Source organism: Carcharhinus amblyrhynchos, chromosome 9, assembly GCF_965287045.1.
Source record: "Carcharhinus amblyrhynchos chromosome 9, sCarAmb.v2.hapA, whole genome shotgun sequence".
In the NCBI taxonomy this organism is placed as follows: domain Eukaryota; kingdom Metazoa; phylum Chordata; class Chondrichthyes; order Carcharhiniformes; family Carcharhinidae; genus Carcharhinus; species Carcharhinus amblyrhynchos.
This window is the reverse complement of record NC_137332.1, coordinates 101,643,715-101,662,966: the sequence shown is the minus strand read 5'-3', so window position 1 is coordinate 101,662,966 and position 19,252 is coordinate 101,643,715. Positions and strand designations below refer to the sequence as shown.

The 19,252-nt window shown below is 46.4% G+C and overlaps 1 protein-coding gene across 1 annotated transcript in view; it reads right to left on the bottom strand.

Annotated features, from left to right (window-relative positions):
* Positions 1 to 8,283: 8,283 nt before the first annotated feature.
* LOC145348501 (complement C4-like) overlaps positions 8,284 to 19,252 on the bottom strand; it is a 105,460-nt gene continuing 94,491 nt past the window's right edge. The window contains exons 38-41 of the mRNA XM_080196691.1: positions 18,748 to 18,840; positions 14,314 to 14,397; positions 10,321 to 10,453; positions 8,284 to 8,425 (exon numbers count right to left, since the gene is read on the bottom strand). Of these exons, the coding sequence (XP_080052817.1) occupies positions 8,284 to 8,425; positions 10,321 to 10,453; positions 14,314 to 14,397; positions 18,748 to 18,840 (452 nt within the window). The remainder of the gene's footprint in view (positions 8,426 to 10,320; positions 10,454 to 14,313; positions 14,398 to 18,747; positions 18,841 to 19,252) is intronic.

Here is a 19,252-nt window from a genome sequence, read left to right as displayed (position 1 = left end):
CTGTGTGGAGGCTGTACGATCTCCCTGTGTCTGCATGGGTTTCCTGCAGGTGCTCTGGTTTCCTCCCACAGTCCAAAGATGGACAGGTTAGGTGGATTGGCTGTACGAAGTTGACCCTTGTGTCAGGGGGATTAGCAGGGTAAATATATGGGGTTTTGTGGTGACTAAGTCAACAAATTGTGTGATATATTACAAATGCAGTTCCTTAAAGGGATACTGCATAAATGTTGTGATAACCCCCAGGAATTGAACGGGGAAATCACTGGTTGACCTCCCTGTAAGGTACATAGAATACAAGCTCCCTGTAGATTGGTAATTAACTCACCAGGTGAAATTTGTATACTGAGCCGGGTATAAAGCAGGACCCTGAGTGGGTCCGTTATTGTTAGGACCTGTTTCTGTTTACCCCAGCCTTGTGGTTCTGTTTTATTCTATTTTGTGTATTAAAACACTGTTCCTTTACACTGACTCCTGGAATTATTATAAAGGTAATAATACCTTGAAAAGAATGTTTAAAACATCAAAGCAAATGTGATTAAAGGGGTCAATAGTGCCCTAGTTCCTCATGGTGTCCACTGGGCATGGAAGGCTTTGATGATGCAGAAATTGTCCGTGGAACATCATGTATAAATCTCTAAGGTAACTGGGGCAGAAAATGTTACCCTTATCTCGATGGCCACCTTTGTGCCCAGCTACCTCGAGGTGTGCAGAGGTCCTTGCTATGCAACACTATATATACTGTGTGCTGAGATTCTGCCTGTGAAGACTGGGTTTCTTCCACACTGCTCTGAAATTCTCCATTCCCCATGCCTCAACACTTCTTCCTCAGAAAAAAAACTGCTGGAAAACACCATTAATTGCAAGTTAATCCAGATGTAACTGGCGCGGTGGCACAATGGTTAGCACTACTGCCTCACAGCACCAGGGACCTGAGTTCAATTCCCAGCTTGGGTCACCGTGTGCGGAGTCTGCATGTTCTCCCCGTGTCTGCGTGGGTTTCCTCTGAGAGCTCTGGTTTCCTCTCACAGTCCAAAGATGTGCAGGTTAGGCGGACTGGCCATGGTAAATTCTCCCTCAGTTTACCCGAAACAGGAGTCAGAGCGTGGCGACAAGGGGGATTTTCACTGTAACTTCATTGCAGTGTTAATGTAAGCCTACCTGTGACACTAATAAATAAACTTAAAACATTCAAGGGGCCACACGGTGAAGCCTTCCATTGTTTGCTGGAGCAGAGAGAGAGAGCTAAGATTTTACCTGTTAAAAACCTGTTTAAAATAAGTTTAAAGCACTTTACTCTTTGTAGAACTGTTTAAAGCATTTATTTATTGTATTTACTGCTTTAAGAATTCTGAGGGAGTGGTGAAAAGGCATTTGTGGACCAGCCTGCTTTAAATCAGTGCCAGGTTTAAAAGGAGGCCTGGTGTAGACAGCGGGCAGCGTCTGAGCGGGCAGCGGAGTGAGGGGGAAGCAGAGTGAGTTAATAGGGCTTAATATCAAAAAGGGCTGGAAGGAAAAAAGGCCAGGTGAGTTTGTTTGAAAAAAAACAAGGAAAAAAAAATTTTTTTCAAAACTACTACAGCAAGAAACAAGGAAAAAAATTTTTTCCCCATAAAAAATTACAGTGAATAATGGAGGGGCATGTGATGTGTGGTTTCTGTATGATGTGGGAACTGGCAGACCCCAGGGTCCTTCCCAGTGACCATGTCTGCAGTAAGTGCAGGTTGCTGGAGGAGCTCCAGCTCAAGGTGGATGAGCTGGCCTCTGAGCTACAGACACTGAGGCTCATCAGGGGGAGAGAGGGTGCCCCTAGACTGGCTAAATCTAAGGGTCAGGGACAAAAGGGGGCTGCTGGGAGGAGGAAGGGGGGTGAGGAGCGGAGGCCTCAGCCTCTTAATCTGCATAACAGGTTTGAGGTTCTTGCTTCCAGTCTGGAAGAGGACGAGGCAGGTGAGGTTGGTGAGCAAACTGCACACGGTACAGTGATGCAGCAGGACATAGGCAAAGAGAAGGGGAAAAGGAACGTAGTAGTGATTGGAGATAGTGGGGTGAAGAGTATTGACACTGTCCTTTGTCACAATGACAAAGTGCACAGAAGGGTGTGTTGTCTGCCTGGTGCTCGGGTACAGGATGTCGCAGCTGGGCTGCAGAGGAACCTGGAGTGGGAGGGTGAGAATCCGGTCGTTGTGGTACATGTGGGTGCCGGCGACGTAGGCAAAGTGCGGACTGAGGATCTGGGGAGGGAGTATGAGAAGCTGGGAATGGAATTAAAAAGTAGAACCGACAAGGTGGTCGTCTCTGGGCTACTGCCTGAACTGAGTGCAGACGGGCGTAGGGTTGACAGGATAAAGGAAGTGAATGGGTGGCTCAGGGATTGGTGTGGGAGGAATGGGTTCGAATTTATGGGGCATTGGCACCAGTATTGGGGTAGGTGGGACTTGTTCGGGCGGGATGGGGTTGGTCTGAATCGTGCTGGGACCAGAGTGTTGGCGAATCGAGTAAAGAGGACTGTAGACAGGGCTTTAAACTAATTAGGGGGGGGAGGGTGCGAGGGTAGGTGACGCTACGAGGTCTAAAGTTAAGGAGAGGGTACAGGTAAGGGAAGAGGCCAAGGATGTCCCAATTGGTGGTGTTACGGCAAATAGGGTCCAGGTGAAGGCTGGGATGAAAGCGCTTTATCTGAATGCATGAAGCATTCGGAATAAAGTGGATGAGCTGGTGGCGCAGATCGACACAAATGGATACGATCTGGTGGCCATTACAGAGACGTGGCTGCAAGGTGACAGGGACTGGGAGATGAATGTACAGGGCTATCAAGTGTTTAGGAAGGATAGGCAGGAGGAAAGAGGGGGTGGCGTAGCTCTGCTGATTAAGGATAGTATCAAGGTGGTAGCAAGGGATGATATCGGAGCCAAAGAGCAGAACGTGGAATCGTTGTGGGTGGAGATTAGGAACAGCAAAGGGAGGAAGACGCTGGTGGGTGTCGTCTATAGGCCCCCGAATAATGATCTGGAGGTGGGGCGGGCTGTTAACACGCAAATAAGTGTGGCGTGCAGGAATGGGACGGCAGTAGTTATGGGAGATTTCAATCTGCATATTGATTGGTCGACCCATGTTGGACGAGGTGGGCTCGAGGAGGAGTTCTTGGAATGCTGCCGGGATAATTTCCTTGAACAGTGTGTGTTGGAGCCGACGAGGGAGCGAGCTATCTTGGATCTGGTGCTATGTAATGAGGCGGGTAGAATTAGGGACCTTGCGGTGAAGGATCCTCTTGGAGAGAGTGATCATTGTATGGTGGAGTTTCTGGTGCAGATGGAGGAGGAGAAAGTGGGTTCCCGGACACGCGTCCTTTGTTTGAACAGAGGGGAGTACGGTAGGATGAGAGAAGAATTGGCGAATGTGGACTGGGGGAGTGCGTTGGAAGGTAGGTCTGCTGAGGAGCAGTGGAGGATCTTTAAGGAGATCTTTCTTGGTGCTCAGCAGAAATTTATTCCGATGGTTAAAAAGGACAGTAGGAAGAGAGGTAATAAGCCGTGGATAACGAAGGAGGTGAAGGAAAGTGTTAAATTAAAAGCGGAGGAATTTAGAGTAGCTAAGAGTAGTGGGCGAGAAGAGGATTGGGAAAGGTTTAAATGTCAACAAAGATTGACAAAGAAGTTGATAAAGGAGGGTAGGAGAAGCTATGAGGCTGGGCTAGCACTTAATATAAAAAAGGATAGCAAGAGTTTTTATAAATATATAAAAAGGAAGAGGCTGGCTAGGGTGAACGTTGGTCCTTTAGAGGATGAGAAAGGGGACCTAGTGGTAGGGGATGGGGATATGGCTAAGGTCTTGAATAACTTTTTTGTTTCTGTCTTCACGGAGGAGGACGTGAATAATTTGCCGGGTGTTAGCGATGGAAAGGTGGTAGGGCTGGAGGGTCTTAATGACATTACTGTTACTAGAGAGGTGGTGCTCGACAGACTGGAGGGGCTGATTGTGGACAAGTCCCCAGGACCGGATGGAATGCATCCGAGGGTTCTGAAAGAAATGGCGGAGGTTATAGTGGATGCCTTGGTGGTTATTTTCCAGACGTCGCTGGATTCCGGGGAAGTGCCGGAAGATTGGAAAACGGCTAATGTTACGCCGTTGTTTAAGAAGGGTGCCAGGCAAAAGGCGGGGAATTATAGGCCGGTTAGTTTAACGTCTGTGGTAGGTAAAATGTTAGAATCCGTCATTAAGGAGGAAATTGCGAGGCATCTTGAAGGGAATTGCTTGATAGGGCGGACGCAACACGGTTTCATTAAAGGGAAGTCGTGTCTGACAAATTTACTGGAGTTCTATGAGGATGTGTCTAGGGCAGTGGATAGAGGAGAGCCGGTGGATGTGGTCTTTCTTGATTTTCAGAAGGCGTTTGACAAGGTACCTCACAAGAGGTTATTGCAGAAGGTCAGGGGACATGGAGTTGGGGGTAGGGTGTTAGCGTGGATAGAGGATTGGTTGTCAAATAGGAGGCAGAGAGTGGGGGTCAATGGGTGCTATTCGGATTGGCGGTTGGTGACTAGTGGGGTGCCCCAGGGGTCGGTGCTGGGGCCTCAGCTATTTACCATTTATATAGATGATCTGGAGGAGGGAACCGAGTGCAGGGTGTCGAAATTTGCTGATGACACCAAGATTGGGGGAAAGGCAAATTGTGCGGAGGGTGTGGAGAGTCTGCAGAAGGATCTAGATAGGCTGGGCGAATGGGCCAGGAAATGGCAAATGGAATTTAATGTTGGCAAGTGTGAGGTGGTCCACTTTGGTAGGAAGGACTATTACTTACGTGGCGAAAAACTGCAGCAGGCGACGGTGCAGAGGGACCTCGGGGTCCTTGTGCATGAGTCGCAAAAACCCAGCTTGCAGGTGCAGCAGGTGGTCAGGAAGGCAAATGGGATGCTGGCCTTCATAGCGAGGGGGATTGAATATAAAAGTAGGGAGGTCTTGCTGCAGCTGTATAGGGCACTGGTGAGGCCGCAGCTGGAGTACTGTGTGCAGTTTTGGGCGCCGCACCTGCGCAAGGATATTTTGGCCCTGGAGGGAGTGCAGAGGAGGTTTACTAGGCTGATACCGGAGTTGAGGGGATTGAGCTATGAGGAGAGGCTGAATAAACTAGGCTTGTACTCGTTAGAGTTTAGAAGAATGAGGGGAGATCTCATTGAGACGTATAAGATGATGAATGGGATGGATAGGATAGAGGTGGAGAGACTCTTCCCTCTCAGAAAGGACAGTAGGACTAGAGGGCACAGCCTCAAGATAAAGGGGGGGCGGTTTAGAACGGAGTTGAGGAGGAACTTCTTCACTCAAAGGGTGGTGAATCTCTGGAATTCTCTGCCCGTTGAAGTGGTGGAGGCTGCCTCGCTAAATATTTTTAAGAAGCGGGTTGATGGGTTCTTGATAAGAGAGGGGATTAAGGGTTATGGGGAGAGGGCGGGAAAGTGGAACTGAGCCACGACAGATCAGCCATGATCTTATTGAATGGCGGGGCAGGCTCGAAGGGCTAGATGGCCTACTCCTGCTCCTGTTTCTTATGTTCTTATGTTCTTATATTCTCATGGGTCTGTGGGAGAAGGAGATGCTTTGCTGACCTAACCATTGATTGACAAAGTTAGTTAGCAGACAGCATGCATTACGAGAACTTTGAAACAAGCTTCACGGGAAATTTTGCTTCCTGCTCAGCCTCTGCTGCCCCAGAAGGTGGATGCTCTCATTAAGAGACCATTCCTCACACCCTTCTGATACCTGCCTTTGGGAAGAACATCTACAAAGGCATGTTTTTATTTGTGTGAAGATTCATCCTGAACCATTCCACATGCAGCATTCCTAGAATCACAGAAAGGTTTCAGCATAGAAGGAGGCCATTCGACCCATCGTGTGCATGCTTGCTCTCCGAAGGAGAAATTTACTTAGCGCCCCTCCCATTTCTCTCCAAATCTCCGCACCTTCTTCCTTTTCAGATAACAACGCAATTCCTTATTGATTGTCTCGGTTGAACCTGCCTCTGCCACACTGTCAGGCAGCACATTCCTGATCCTAATCACTGGTGGTGTGCAAACCACACATACATCTACATACAGACATGCGAACATAGGAATTAGGAGCAGGATAAGGCCATTTGGCCCCTCTAGCCTGGTCTGCCATTCAATAAGGTCATTGCTGATCAACTCCATATTCCTGCCTACTACCCCCCCACCAACCGATAATCAATGCCGAGGGGTGACATGGTGGCACAGTGCTTAGCACTGCTGCCTCACAGTGCCAGGGACGTGGGTTCGATTCCTGGCTTAGGTCACCATCTGTGGAGCTTGCATGTTCTCCCCTGTGTGGGTTTCTTCCAGGTGCCCCGGTTTCCTCCCATGTGCTGGTTAGATGGATTGGCTATGCTGAATTGCCCGTTAGTGTCAGGGGGACGAGCTAGGGTAAGTGCATGGGGTTATGGGGATAGGGCCTGGATGGGATTGTGGCTGATGTAGACTCAATGGGCCAAATGGCCTCCTTCTACATTGTAGGATTCAATGATCTGTGATAGGAAACATAATTTGTCATGGTGTGGGGGGAGGGTGGTGGGTCTTAGGACCACCACTTTGGCCTTTCCAAAGTTTCATTGAAATAAATTTCTGCTTATCCGGCAGTGGATTTTGGAGAGTCTGTCTGACAATCTCCCACACACACATACACTTTTTCTCACCCTCACATTTTCACTACTGCATCTTTTCTTCTCCAGGTCCACCAAACTTTCACTGCCTCCACCCCCCCCCCCCCCCCCCCCGGCCCCCACTACCCCCCCCCCCCCCCAGCCCCCTGGGGCCTGGACTTGAGCTTGCCCTGCCTAGGCTCCGAACTGGCCGTGCCTGACTCCCCCCCCGGGGGCTCCAGACCGGCCATGCTTGACACCCCTGGTGGCTCCAGTCATGCCTGACACCCTCGGGGACTCCGGGCCAGCCATTCCTGACCCTATCCTTGCTCTATTGTCATTGACTTCAGGAAGCCAAGTGGAGAACATGCCCCTGTCTACATCAGTGAGGACGAAGTAGAAAAGGGTCGAGAGCTTCAAGTTTTTAGGTGTCCAGATCACCAACAACCTGTCCTGGTCCCCCCATGCCGACACCATAGTTAAGAAAGTTCACCAATGCTCCTACTTTCTCTGAAGACTAAGGAAATTTGGCATATCCGCCACGATTCTCACCAACTTTTACAGATGCACCATAGAAAGCATTTTTTCTGGTTATATCACAGCTTTGTATGGCTCCTGCTCTGTCCAAGACCGCAAGGAACTATAAAAGGTCATGAATGAAGCCCAGTCCATCATGCAAATCAGCCTCCCACCGATTGACTCTGTCTACACTTCCACTGCCTTGGAAAAGCAGCCAGTATAATCAAGGACCCCACGCACCTCGGGCATTCTCTCTTCCACCTTCTTCCTTCGGGAAAAAGATACAAAAGTCTGAGGTCACGTACCAAACAACTCAAGAACAGCTTCTCCCCTGCTGTCAGACTTTTAAATGGACCTACTTTGCGCTAAGTTGATCTTTCTCCACATCCAAGCTATGACTGTAACACTACATTCTCCAGTCTCTTTTTTCCTTCTCTATGAACGGTATGTTTTGTCTGTATAGCGCACAAGAAACAATGCTTTTCACTGTACGTTAATACATGTGACAATAATAAATCAAATCAAATCAAATACCTATTTCAGGCAATGCTTCCCTTCCATCTGGGCCTGACACTGCTACATTCACCACTGCTGGCATTACTGCTCCTCCAATCAGAATCTGTCTCTCTCACTCTTTCGCGGCTGATTGGTAGCCTGAGTCCACCAATGGGAAGCAAAAGCAGGGGAACAGTGGCCTGTGATTGGAGGAGCTGTGGCTGCCTCACCCCTCCCCCGCCCTGCCACTCTCCCCTCACTCCCACCTTGCTTTGGACAGGTTTGTTCTGTTGAATCCACGCAGGTAAATACCACGCCATGTCCTTTCCTTCTCTATGAACGGTAAGCTTTGTCTGCGTAGAGCGGAGGAAACACTATTTCTCACTGTTTATCAATACACGTGACAATAATAAATAAAATCAAGAAACACTTAAGTTGGGGTCGCATTCAAGTTTAAGCTTTATGTGAGGGGATATATTCATTGAAAACGAGGCAAGTCACTGCTATGAACATTGCAACATGAGTTTGAAATACTTCTTCCGTGTGTGAGCTTTAATGTAAATGAATTTCACGTAATCAGGTTACAGCGCAGGGTAGCTGAGAAGCGTCACGTCCAACTGCCCCTAAAGTTGGCACCCAATTGTTTGAAGGTTGCTGATGAATTGCGTTAATTTGTCGCAGGCTTTTCTGGCTTTGGTGGCTTGGCATCTTTCTTCTGCCGGCACCTCTTCAACCCAAGAATGTAAGTCAAGAACGTACTGTGTCCTGTGTTTGTCGGCAGGGTGGGGAGAGTGCAGGGAAACAGAAATAAAGAAGGAAAATTAGAATTACAGACTTTTGGAGCACAAAAAGAGGCCCTTTGGCCCATCATGTTTGCAACGGTCACTGAGCAGCGATCTGGATGCCATTTTCCTCTGTAATCTTGTACACCGTGATGTTTCAAGTGCTCATCTCAATGCTTCTTTAATGTTGTGAGGGTTCCTGCCTTTCAGGCAGCGAGTTCCACCCTCTAGGTGAAAAAGCTTTTTCTCAAATCCCCTCTAAATCTTATTTCAATCTATGTCCCCTGGTTATTGATCTCTCTAGATTCATAGAATCTATAGGAAGGCCATTTGGCCCATCGAGTCTACACTGACCACAATCCCACCCAGGCCCCATGCCCCCAGCCCCATGCATTTACCCTCGCTAGTCCCCCTAACACTAAGGGGAAACGTAGCATGGCTACGCACATCTTTGGACAGTGGGTAGAAACCGGAGCATTCGGAGGAAACCCACACAGGCACGGGGAGAATGTGCGAAGTTCACACATCAGACAGTGAGCCAACCTGTGAATTGAACCTGGGTGCCTGGCACTATGAGGCAGCACTGTGCCTCCATGCCACCCAGTGCCCTGTTTCCAATTCCATTCCCCTACTCAGGGGAAAAATTCCTTCCCATCTACTCCATCTATGTACCTCACAATTTTATACATCTCAGCCTTCTCTGCTCTAAGGAGAACAGCGCCAGTCTAACCAGCCTCTCTTCATAGCGGAAACATCCCAGCCCAGGCAACACCCTGGCGAATCACTTCTACATCCTCTCCAGTGCAACCACATCCTTCCTTTAATGCGGTGACAGAGCTACACACAGTGCTCTAGCTGTGGCCTAACCAGCGTTCTATACAACTCCATCATAACCTCACTGCTCTTATATTCTATGCCTCAGTTATCAAAGACAAGAATCAAATATGTCTTCTTGGCCACCTTATCTACTAGTGCTTTAGGAACCTGTGGGCATACATCCCAAAGTCCCTCTTGTCCTCTAATGTTGTTTGTTCAGATGAGTATGGTTTGCCATACCAGCTGAGATTATCCATGAAACCTGGTCTTCTCAACCTTGCCCCTCGCCTGAAGTATGCTGGCCTTCAGGTTGGGGCTCACGGTGGCACAGTGGTTAGCATTGTTGCCTCACAGTGCCAGGGACCTGGGTTCAATTCCACAGTTGTGTGACTGCCTACATGGAGGCTGTACATTCTCTCTGTGTCCGTCTGAGTGCTCTGGTTTCCTCTCACAATGTGGGTATGCCGGCGTTGGACTTTTTACTGTGTTCCTCTCACAATCCAAAGATGTGCAGATTAGGTGGACTGGCCATGATAAATTGCCCCCTTAGTGCTGGGGGGACCAGCAGGGTAAATACATGGGGTTACGGGGATAGGGGAGATTGTGGTTGGTGTGGGCTCAAATGGGCCGAATGGCCTGCTTCTGCACTGTAGGGACTTTATGATTTTAAGTCACCACTAGTCAGCTCTCTCTCTCTTTTAAAGGGGAGAGCAACCTATTGTCATCTGGGACGATGGCAACTTACATTTAATTTAATTTTGTTATTTTCAGTGCCTTTTTAGATTCCTCCCTTGCCTTCCTGCACCTCCCCCACCACCCCCACCACCCCACCCCAACCCGGAGATAAAAAATACTTGGTGGTCAGTTGACCACTTACCAAGCTGGGCCACTGATAGAATGTAAGAAATCTGCAGCTAACACATGCACAGCAAGAGCCCATAAGTAAAGATAATCTGGCCATTGAAGCGATTCAATGCGCGGGTCTCAACAATGTCATTCCGTTTGATGTGGCCAAGCGTTTCTTTCAACAATTTTATCAAGGGATCAAAAATAATTGCTTACTTTCCGTTCTCATCCTTGGTTTGTCCATCCTTTCCCATCAAGAGGTAAGATTTGTGAAGCTGCAGTTTCATCGGGCAAGAAGTCCGTTTGAGGAAATGCCGGACGTCATTCACCTGGACACTCTCGTCGCTGGCTATTTGAAAGAAGGGGGACATAATTATGAGGGCGTTACCTTCATTTTGTGGAGTGGAAGACTGGCAACATGGAGCATAATTAAATATTGCCCTCTTGAGGTGGGTAGTGTCCCTGCCTCTGTGGAAGTTAGGTTACAATAATTGTGAAAATTCAACTTCCATAATTGTCAGAAGAAAACTCTGTCAAATAATACTTATCAGCTTATGGGGCCTTTAGTAAAGCCAGTGCTTGTGTATTCAGGATGAGCGACTAATCTTCACCTTATGTAAGTTCCATAAACATTTTGTTCCCAGCCTTCGCCAGGGGATGGAAAATTAGACAATTCCATAACAAAATACCAAATAGTGAGATATGGGACATATGATGCTAATTACCATAGAATCCTACAGTGCAAAAGGAGGCCATTTGGCTTATCGACTCAGTACCGACCACAATCACACCCTATCCCCGCAACCCCACATTTTTGCCCTGCTAGTCCCCTTGACACTGAGGGTCAATTTAGCGTGGCCAATCAACCTAACCTGCACATCTTTGGAGTGTGGGAGGAAACACGAGCACCCGGAGGAAACCCACGCAGACATGGGGAGAATGTGCGAACTCTGCACAGACAGTGACCCGAGGCCGGAATTGAACCCGGATCCCTGGCACTGTGAGGCAGCAGAGCGAACCCACCGTGCCACCTGATTAGCAGGAGACAGTTTTCTATTGGATAAGGAAGGGGAAAAAAAGCTATGCTATGATTGGTGGATATGTATGTAAATGAAGAATTAGAGAGTTGCTCGTTTCTCATTTGCTGTCATTAACTATAACTGCTAAATTGTTTGTACGTATCAACAGAACACCTTCCAATGCATTGCCCTGCATCGTGTTCTTACTTGTGCACAAGTTATTAAAGCTTGGAAATTGAGTACTCTGCATTTAAGTGCCGTTTGTACCCAACAATAATGACACTTCTGAGCCAGCCCCAGTTCCAAGTCCCATCCTAGTGCTTGATGGCCAAGGAAGGTGCATTCGACTGAGTCAATGTGCAAATCCTTCCTGCCTGCCAATGACCCCAGTAAGAGTTGGCTTGATGTGAAATGGAGTCCCATCAAGCTATAAGCCCCCTGGTGACAGACTAGCAACCAGTTCTGGGAATTAATAGCTATAGAAGCTGCTTGGCTATTGTGGGCAAAAACCTGGTCCTCAGGCGTGAGGTACTCTTGGTATAGAGCAGGGCTGGCCCATGCCCTGTGCCGCAGCAGTCACCCGAACCATCTCCATGTTCATCTGGAGACCCAAGAAGGATCGCTTCCGGAGGTGCTTAAATCTCTGGATAAGGAGGGGAAAAATGTACCCCAATGCTGCTGTCATTCACATGGCCACTTTTATATGTGGCTGCATTAAGCTGTCCATGGATCCTCGGTACACAAACACCAAGTGTCACCACGTACTGAGGGTCTACCTGTCCCTGGTGTTGTGAAGGATAGCTTTGGTCACACTGCAGCAGAACGCTCCAAGTAGTTGGATTGTGTCATGCCATCTGTCTCTTATGGAAAAATATGTTCAGAAAAGCACCTTTGATCACAAAGTGATCAGGCAGTTGTCTGTACATGATGTCCTTAAGGCTCTGAGGGAAAGGGAGATGGTGGATCCTATTGGATAGTTCCCTGAGCAAACTGGCACTCATCTGGCAGAATGTCTCATCATAGAAATCATAGAGGTTTACAGCATGGAAACAGGCCCTTCGGCCCAACCTCTCCATGCTGCCCCTTTTTTTTAATCCACTAAGTTCGTCCCAATTGCCCATGTTTGGCCTATATCCCTCTATACCTATTTTACCCATGTAACTGTCTAAACATTTTTTAAAAGACAAAATTGTACCCACCTCTACTATTACCTCTGGCAGCTTGTTCCAGGCATTCACCACCCTCTGTGTGAAAAAATTGCCCCTTCGGAATCTAAACCTATGCTGCATCGTTTTAGACTCCCCTACCTTTGGGAAAAGCTATTGATTATCTAGCTGATCTGTGCCCCTCATTATTTTATAGACCTCTATAAGATTGCCCCTTAGCCTCCTACGCTCCAGGAGATAATGTCCCAGTCTATCCAACCTCTCCTTATAACTCAAACCATCAAGTCCTGATAACATCCTAGTAAATCTTTTCTGCACTCTTTCTAATTTAATAATATCCTTTCTATAATTGGGTGACCAGAACTGTACACAGTATTCCAAGTGTGGCCTTACCAATGTCTTGTACAACTTCAACAAGATGTCCCACTCTTGAATTCAATGTTCTGACCGATGAAACTGGACATGTTGAATTGTCTTCTTCACCACTCTGTCCACCTGTGACTCCACTTTCAAGGAGTATGAACATGTACCTCTAAATCTTTGTTTTATAACTCTCCCTAATGCATTACCATTAACTAAATCCTGCCCTGGTTCAATCTACCAAAATGCATTACCTCGCATTTGTCTAAATTGAACTCCATCTGCCATTCGTCAGAACTCCCAAACAAGCACCCAGACCTAGCTTGGCTGGTGCTGAGAAAGGTCCTCCCTGTCAGAGTCTTCGTGCGTGCCTGAAGTCCCTGCACCACCACACATTGCCCTTGAAGTGGCTGCATGGGGGAAGAGATGGCCGTACACCTCCTTGGGAATGTGTCTTTGCAAAGAAGGTCTGGAGAGAGATGAGGTGGTTTTCGTTGAGGTTCAGCCCAAGCAGGTCCATGATGCAGGACTCTGTGCTCTACAGGGCTCTTCCTAGGAATGCAGGACTCTATGCTCTACAGGGCTGTTCCTCGAGATGCAGCATTCTATGCTCTATGGGACTGTTTCTAGGGATGCAGGATTCTGTGCTCTACGGGGCTGTTCCCAGGAATGCAGGATTCTATGCTCTACGTGGCTATTCCCAGGGATGCACTCCAAGATAAACATCAGATGATGCTGGAGGATCATTAGCTCGGTGAAAGATGCTCTTTGGTCTGCCTGAAACTTGATCTTGCAGTCGCAAGAATTGTCCTTGACCGAGTGTTGGAGACTGGCACATTCCAAGGGTCAGGACTAAGTGCTGAAGGATGCGCTCCAACTTACACAATGGCACAATGAGGGGAGGCCACTGTGTAAGGCCTTTCAACTATAGTGAGCCGAGGGGCTGGTAACTGGGTAAAACCCTTCGCACTGTGTGTTTGATTCTAACTGTACCTAACTTTATTGAAGGACAACAAGTGCGCATGTTGGGGCGGATTGGCCATGCTAAATTAACCCTAGTGTCAGCGGGGATCAGGAGGGTAAATATGAGGGGTTACAGGAATAGGGCCCTGGGTGGGATTGTGGTCAGTACAGACTCAATTGGCCGAATGACTTCCTTCTGTATGAGTCTATGATTCTGTGAACAGAATGCAACATGACTGCTGTATACAGCTTGTAAAGAATGTAACTCTCTGTCATGAACACATTGAAATCTATGTGATGTTTTCACTATTGAACAGAAGGACCTGCAGAAATCTCTGGAGAAAATCTCAATCCAATGTTGACTGCAACTCCGAGGAAGTTGCAGCCCCAGGTTTCCTTCCTCTGTTTCAACCTTTTCACTTGTGCTGACCTCCTGAGTGTCTCAGCCACCTTTTATGACCATATTTTAATCTGGCCAGCCTGAGTCATTTGAGCAAATCAAATGGAACAATGCAGAAAACACAAGTCGGTAGAATTTGGTCTTAACATCAATGATGCTGAAATTCAACATACCTGGAGGTACAAGAGCTCTGCCTCATATTCAATTCCATCAAATTCAGTAGAGCTAAATATCAGCACATGGGATCAGAGAAGGCAAACTAAATGATTTGTCTCAGTGTTATCTGCTTTTAGTTACTTACCAAATTTGATCCGTTTTGTAATGACTGTCTCATAGTTGTCGAAGCTTCCTGTCGTACTGATTCTTGACACATAGACAAGAAACGCTGGGACGAATTCAGAGAATCCATTGTTAAAACTTGATGTTTTAAAATGTTAAATTTAATTTACTGTAAAGTATAAAGTAGTATATAGAACATAGTTTAATTGCTTCTACTAAAACCAAGCTAGCCTGTAATGACATATATATGTATGTTTGTGTATAAGTTTGAGTGTGTAGATGTTTGTGTCTGTGTATGTGTGTATTTGTGTGTATACTTATGTTTCTGTATGTATTCACATATGTGTACCTGTGTGTGTGTGTTACTGTGAACTTATGTGTGTCTCGGTGTGTGTGTGTGAAAGCTTGTATGTATGTATGTGTGATCCTCTGTTTGTAAATGTGTGTGCGCATGTATGAACGTGTGTGCGTGTGTAGGCAGGAGTGACATTATATGTATGTATGTATGTATGTGTGATCCCTATGTGTACATGTGTGTGCGCATGTGTGAACATGCATGTGTGTGTGTCTGTGTGTATATGTGTAGGCGGGAGTGACATTATATGTATGTATGTGTGATCCCCTATGTATACATGTGCGTGCGCATATGTGAATGTGTGTGTGTGTGTAGGTGGGAGTGACATTATGTATATGTATGTATGTGTGTGTTTGTGCATGTTGGGATGGTTGATGCTGTGTCTGTGTGTGTGTGTGTGTGTATATGTGTGTGTGTCTGTATGTGTGATCCCCTATGTGTACATGTGCGTGCGCATATGTGAATGTGTGTGTGTAGGTGGGAGTGACATTATGTATATGTATGTATGTGTGTGTTTGTGCGTGTTGGGATGGTTGATGCTGTGTATGTGTGTGTGTGAGTGTATATGTGTGTGTGCCTGTGTGTGTGTGTCTGTGTCTGTTTTGCTGTTTGAGTGTGAATGTGAATTTTACAGTTCTCCTCCAAGCCGCATCGCAAACTTCACTGTCGCTGGGTCAAAACCCTGGCACTCCATCCCTACCAGCATGGTGGGTGTACCTACACCACAAGGAATGCAGCGGTTCAAGAAGGCAGCTCACCACCACCTTCTCAAGGGGCAATTAACGTTGATCATGAATGCTGGCCTAACCAGTGATGCCCACAAACAAATAAAAGACATATAAATTATTATATTTCTGCAATGAAACTGTTAATCGCTGCTGCTATAAACTTCAGAGAAAGCTCACAAGTGCAGATCATTTATTAAAAAAAGGATTAACCTGTCTCTTTAAATCAACAAGCAACAGTGAGCTGGTGACAAAGGACTTGCACCCGAACTTGATAACTAACACAGTATAAGCGGACTGGATGAGATTTCTCATGGCCATTCTCTGCTCCTAAGCATCAGGTTTAACATTAACATGGAGCCTGCACTGAGTAATTCAATTTATGCAATCTCAGTAATAAACATCAGTGAGGATCATTTCCCAATGCTTGGCATTTCTGAAGAAGCAAGGGAAGAAATTGATGAGGTTCTGACCATGATCTTTGACATCCTCCGAGGCTACCGGATTAGTACCAGGGAAATGGAGGACTACCATTGTCTAAAATGGAGGAAGATGCATTGCGAGTCATTCTGGGCTCATTACCTGTGTGGGCAAATGATCAAGTTCAATTCTGAGGGACAATCTATATGTTCACTGAGAAAGGCATAGACTAATCAAAGAAATGCGACATGAATTTGTTAAGGGAAGTTCACATCTGATGAATTTAACTGATTATCTTTGGAGATGACAAAGTAGGATTAATCAGGACAGTGCAGCGGGTGTGAGCTACATCCGTGGCTTTTAGAAAAGCTTTTGACAAAGTTCCGCATGGATAACTACTGAAAAATGTACAAGCCTCTGGGATTCTGCGGTGAAGTATGAGGGGGGGGTGAGGGAACTCAGGGAGCTGGGTGGCAGGAAGCAAAGGATGATGGGTGTTTTGGCCACCCAGAAGGCAAGTTGCCTGGGGCAACCAGGGGAGTTGCATAGGGCTCGACAATCCATCCTTCATTTTGCTTTGTAGCTTAGGGATGGCACGGTGGTATAGTGGGTAGCGCTGGTTAGCACTGCTGTCCCACAGCACCAGGGACCCGGGTTCAATTCCAGCCTTGGGTCACTGTCTGCATGGAGTTGCACATTCTCCCCGTGTCTGCGTGGGTTTTCTCCGGATGCTCCAGTTTCCTCCCACACTCCAAAGATGTGTGGGTTCGGTGCATTGGCCATGCTAAATTGCCCCTTATTGCGTCAAGGATATTGGCAGGGTAAATATATGGGATTATGGGGATAGGACCTGGATGGGATTGTTGTCAGTGCAGACTCGATGGGCCGAATGGCCTCCTTCTCCACTGTAGGGATTCTATATATTGATTTAGGGAAGTTTTTGGCTCAGTTGGCCAGTGAGTGTGTCAGAGTAATTCCACAGTTTTAATTACTACTCGGGTTGAGGTAAATCTGCCTCATTGCCATTTTCCTGACAGTGGAAGAGACAGGCAAACCTTCAACAGCTCATAGAATCTCTACAATGCAGAAGGAGGCCATTCAGCCCATCGAGTCTGCGCCAACCACAATCTCACCCAGGCCCTTTTCCAATAAACTCCCATATTTACCCTGCTAATCACACTGACACCCGGGTCAATTTACCAAGACCAATCCACCTAACCTGCAGATCTTTGGAATGTGGGAGGAAACCTGATTATCTGGAGGAAACGCACGCAGACATGGGGAGAATGTGCAAACCCTACACAGTAACCCAAACTGGAATTGAACCTGGGTCCCTGGCGTTTGTGAGGCAGCAGTGCTAACCACCATGTCACCCCCTAAAAGTGAAAAAAAGGACAAGCTATATCTCTTAGCAATGGGGTCAAAAGCCAACTGGGTTTTAAAATCTTTGGGAGAAGGATCAAAGGGGAGGGCAAGGAACTGTTTTCACCCACAGAGTCTGATAGAGATCTAGAACCCACTTTCTGAAAAGCTGAGTAAAGGCAGAACCTCTCAGGAAAGATATTAAAAAAAAACTTTTAACCTGTGACCTACAGAGTCAAGGCCTCTGCGCAAGAAGATGGTGATAAAATGGAAAAGTTTTTCACCGATCAACATCGGTATGCTGGGCCAAATGGCTCCCCCATTCGCCTCATAACCTTTGTATGGTGTGTCTGTCATGACATGAACGGTCTTCACGTCTTAGCATCAAAGTGAAATAGTCACTATTCTTTGTGTCAAAACAATTAATGCATTGCATTAAAATCTCCACCATGGGGAGAGATAATTGGGCCAGATCTTAACTCGCTCCAAAACTCTTCATTTAGTGAGTTAAAATTGTAGCCTAATTAGGATGAGCAGTGCACTGCTCTGCTCTGTCACACTGATCAGTGCCCAAATAGAAGAAATTCTATACAGCAGTGTTGTGCATTTGGCCTTCCTGACAAATTTTAAATGAATTTTCTTATGTTTTATTGTTAAGAAGAGATGGTCAATCCTTTTGTCTCCTACATGACATTGCAAAGCAGCCATTGTGTAGAATTATGGCCAATATACCAATTCTCATATAGTATAACTGTGATAAAAATTGTTTCCCTTTGTTACCATTTTATCTTGCCTAGCTGACCTGATGAGTGCAAGATGAAAAAGTTTGATAGTAGGTACATTTTTTCCAACAATAATTGACAGCCTATTTAATCAAGTAGGTGGACACTTGAATGTTTAGAGGAATATTAAGCTTGTGAACTATTTATTTGGGAATATTAAAATCACCGAATACTTGTATATTTATATTTATATATTTAAAAATATATTTATTAGTCACAAGTAGGCTTACATTAATACTGTAATGAAGTTACTGTGAAAATCCCCCAATCACCACAATTCGGCACCTGTTCAGATACACTGACAGAGAATTTAGCATGCCCAGTGCACCTAACCAGCACATCTTTCAGACTGTGGGAGGAAATTGGAGCACCCAGAGGAAACCCATGCAGACACAGGGAGAGCATGCAAACTCCGCACAGATAGTGACCCAAGCTGGGAATCGACCCCAGGTCCCTGGCACTGTGAGGCATCAGTGCTAACCACTAACATAGAAAATTACAGCACAGGAACAGGCCCTTTGGCCCACAATATTGTGCAGAACTTGACGCCAAATGAAACTAATCCCTTTTGTCTGTCCTTGGTCCATATTCCTCTATTCCTTGCATATCCATGTGCTTATTTAAAAGCCCCTTAAATGCTCCAACACCCCAGGCGGCAAGTTCCAGACACCTACCACTCTCTCTAATGAGCTTCTGTGCAGCAAATCAAGAGGTTATGACAATCTTCGTTCAAAAGCTCCTGCAGCGTTTATCATTGTTCTTTCCCAAACTTCAAATAAAAAAAAACAAGCCAAGGAATTCAGAGCATTTACCGTAGTCGACAATCGGATTGTAGCAGGCGAAATTCATCCGTGCGTCCTCTGCCATATTCAAAGAGAAAGTGTGCTTCTTGCGAGCACAGGGGCCTGAGGGAAAGAGCAGAAGCCCATGGACACAAACTTTGGCATATTGTGCAATGGGATAGATCATCCACCCGAATGTGGGAATTTAGCTCGTACGGCTGAAGAAACATGGACAGAAATAAAATGGTCGCTATTCTGAGACAATACAACAACTCATTCTAGGAGCTAATTGGCGTTAGCCCCCCTGACAGCACTTGGGAAAGAGTGATCTTAAAAAGAAGTTCCCCCACATGTAAGTGGAAAGGACTCCAATATCAATCTTCGGATGTCTTCCTATCGGAATTATTGAGTGGGAGATTGAGGCAGTGTCAAGATGGCAAGCTATAAGGATATTGATCCCCAATAAAATTGATAATAAGGAAGATGAAAATTGATAATAATATTGAAGCGGAGTGTTGAACAGTTTGTTATCTAG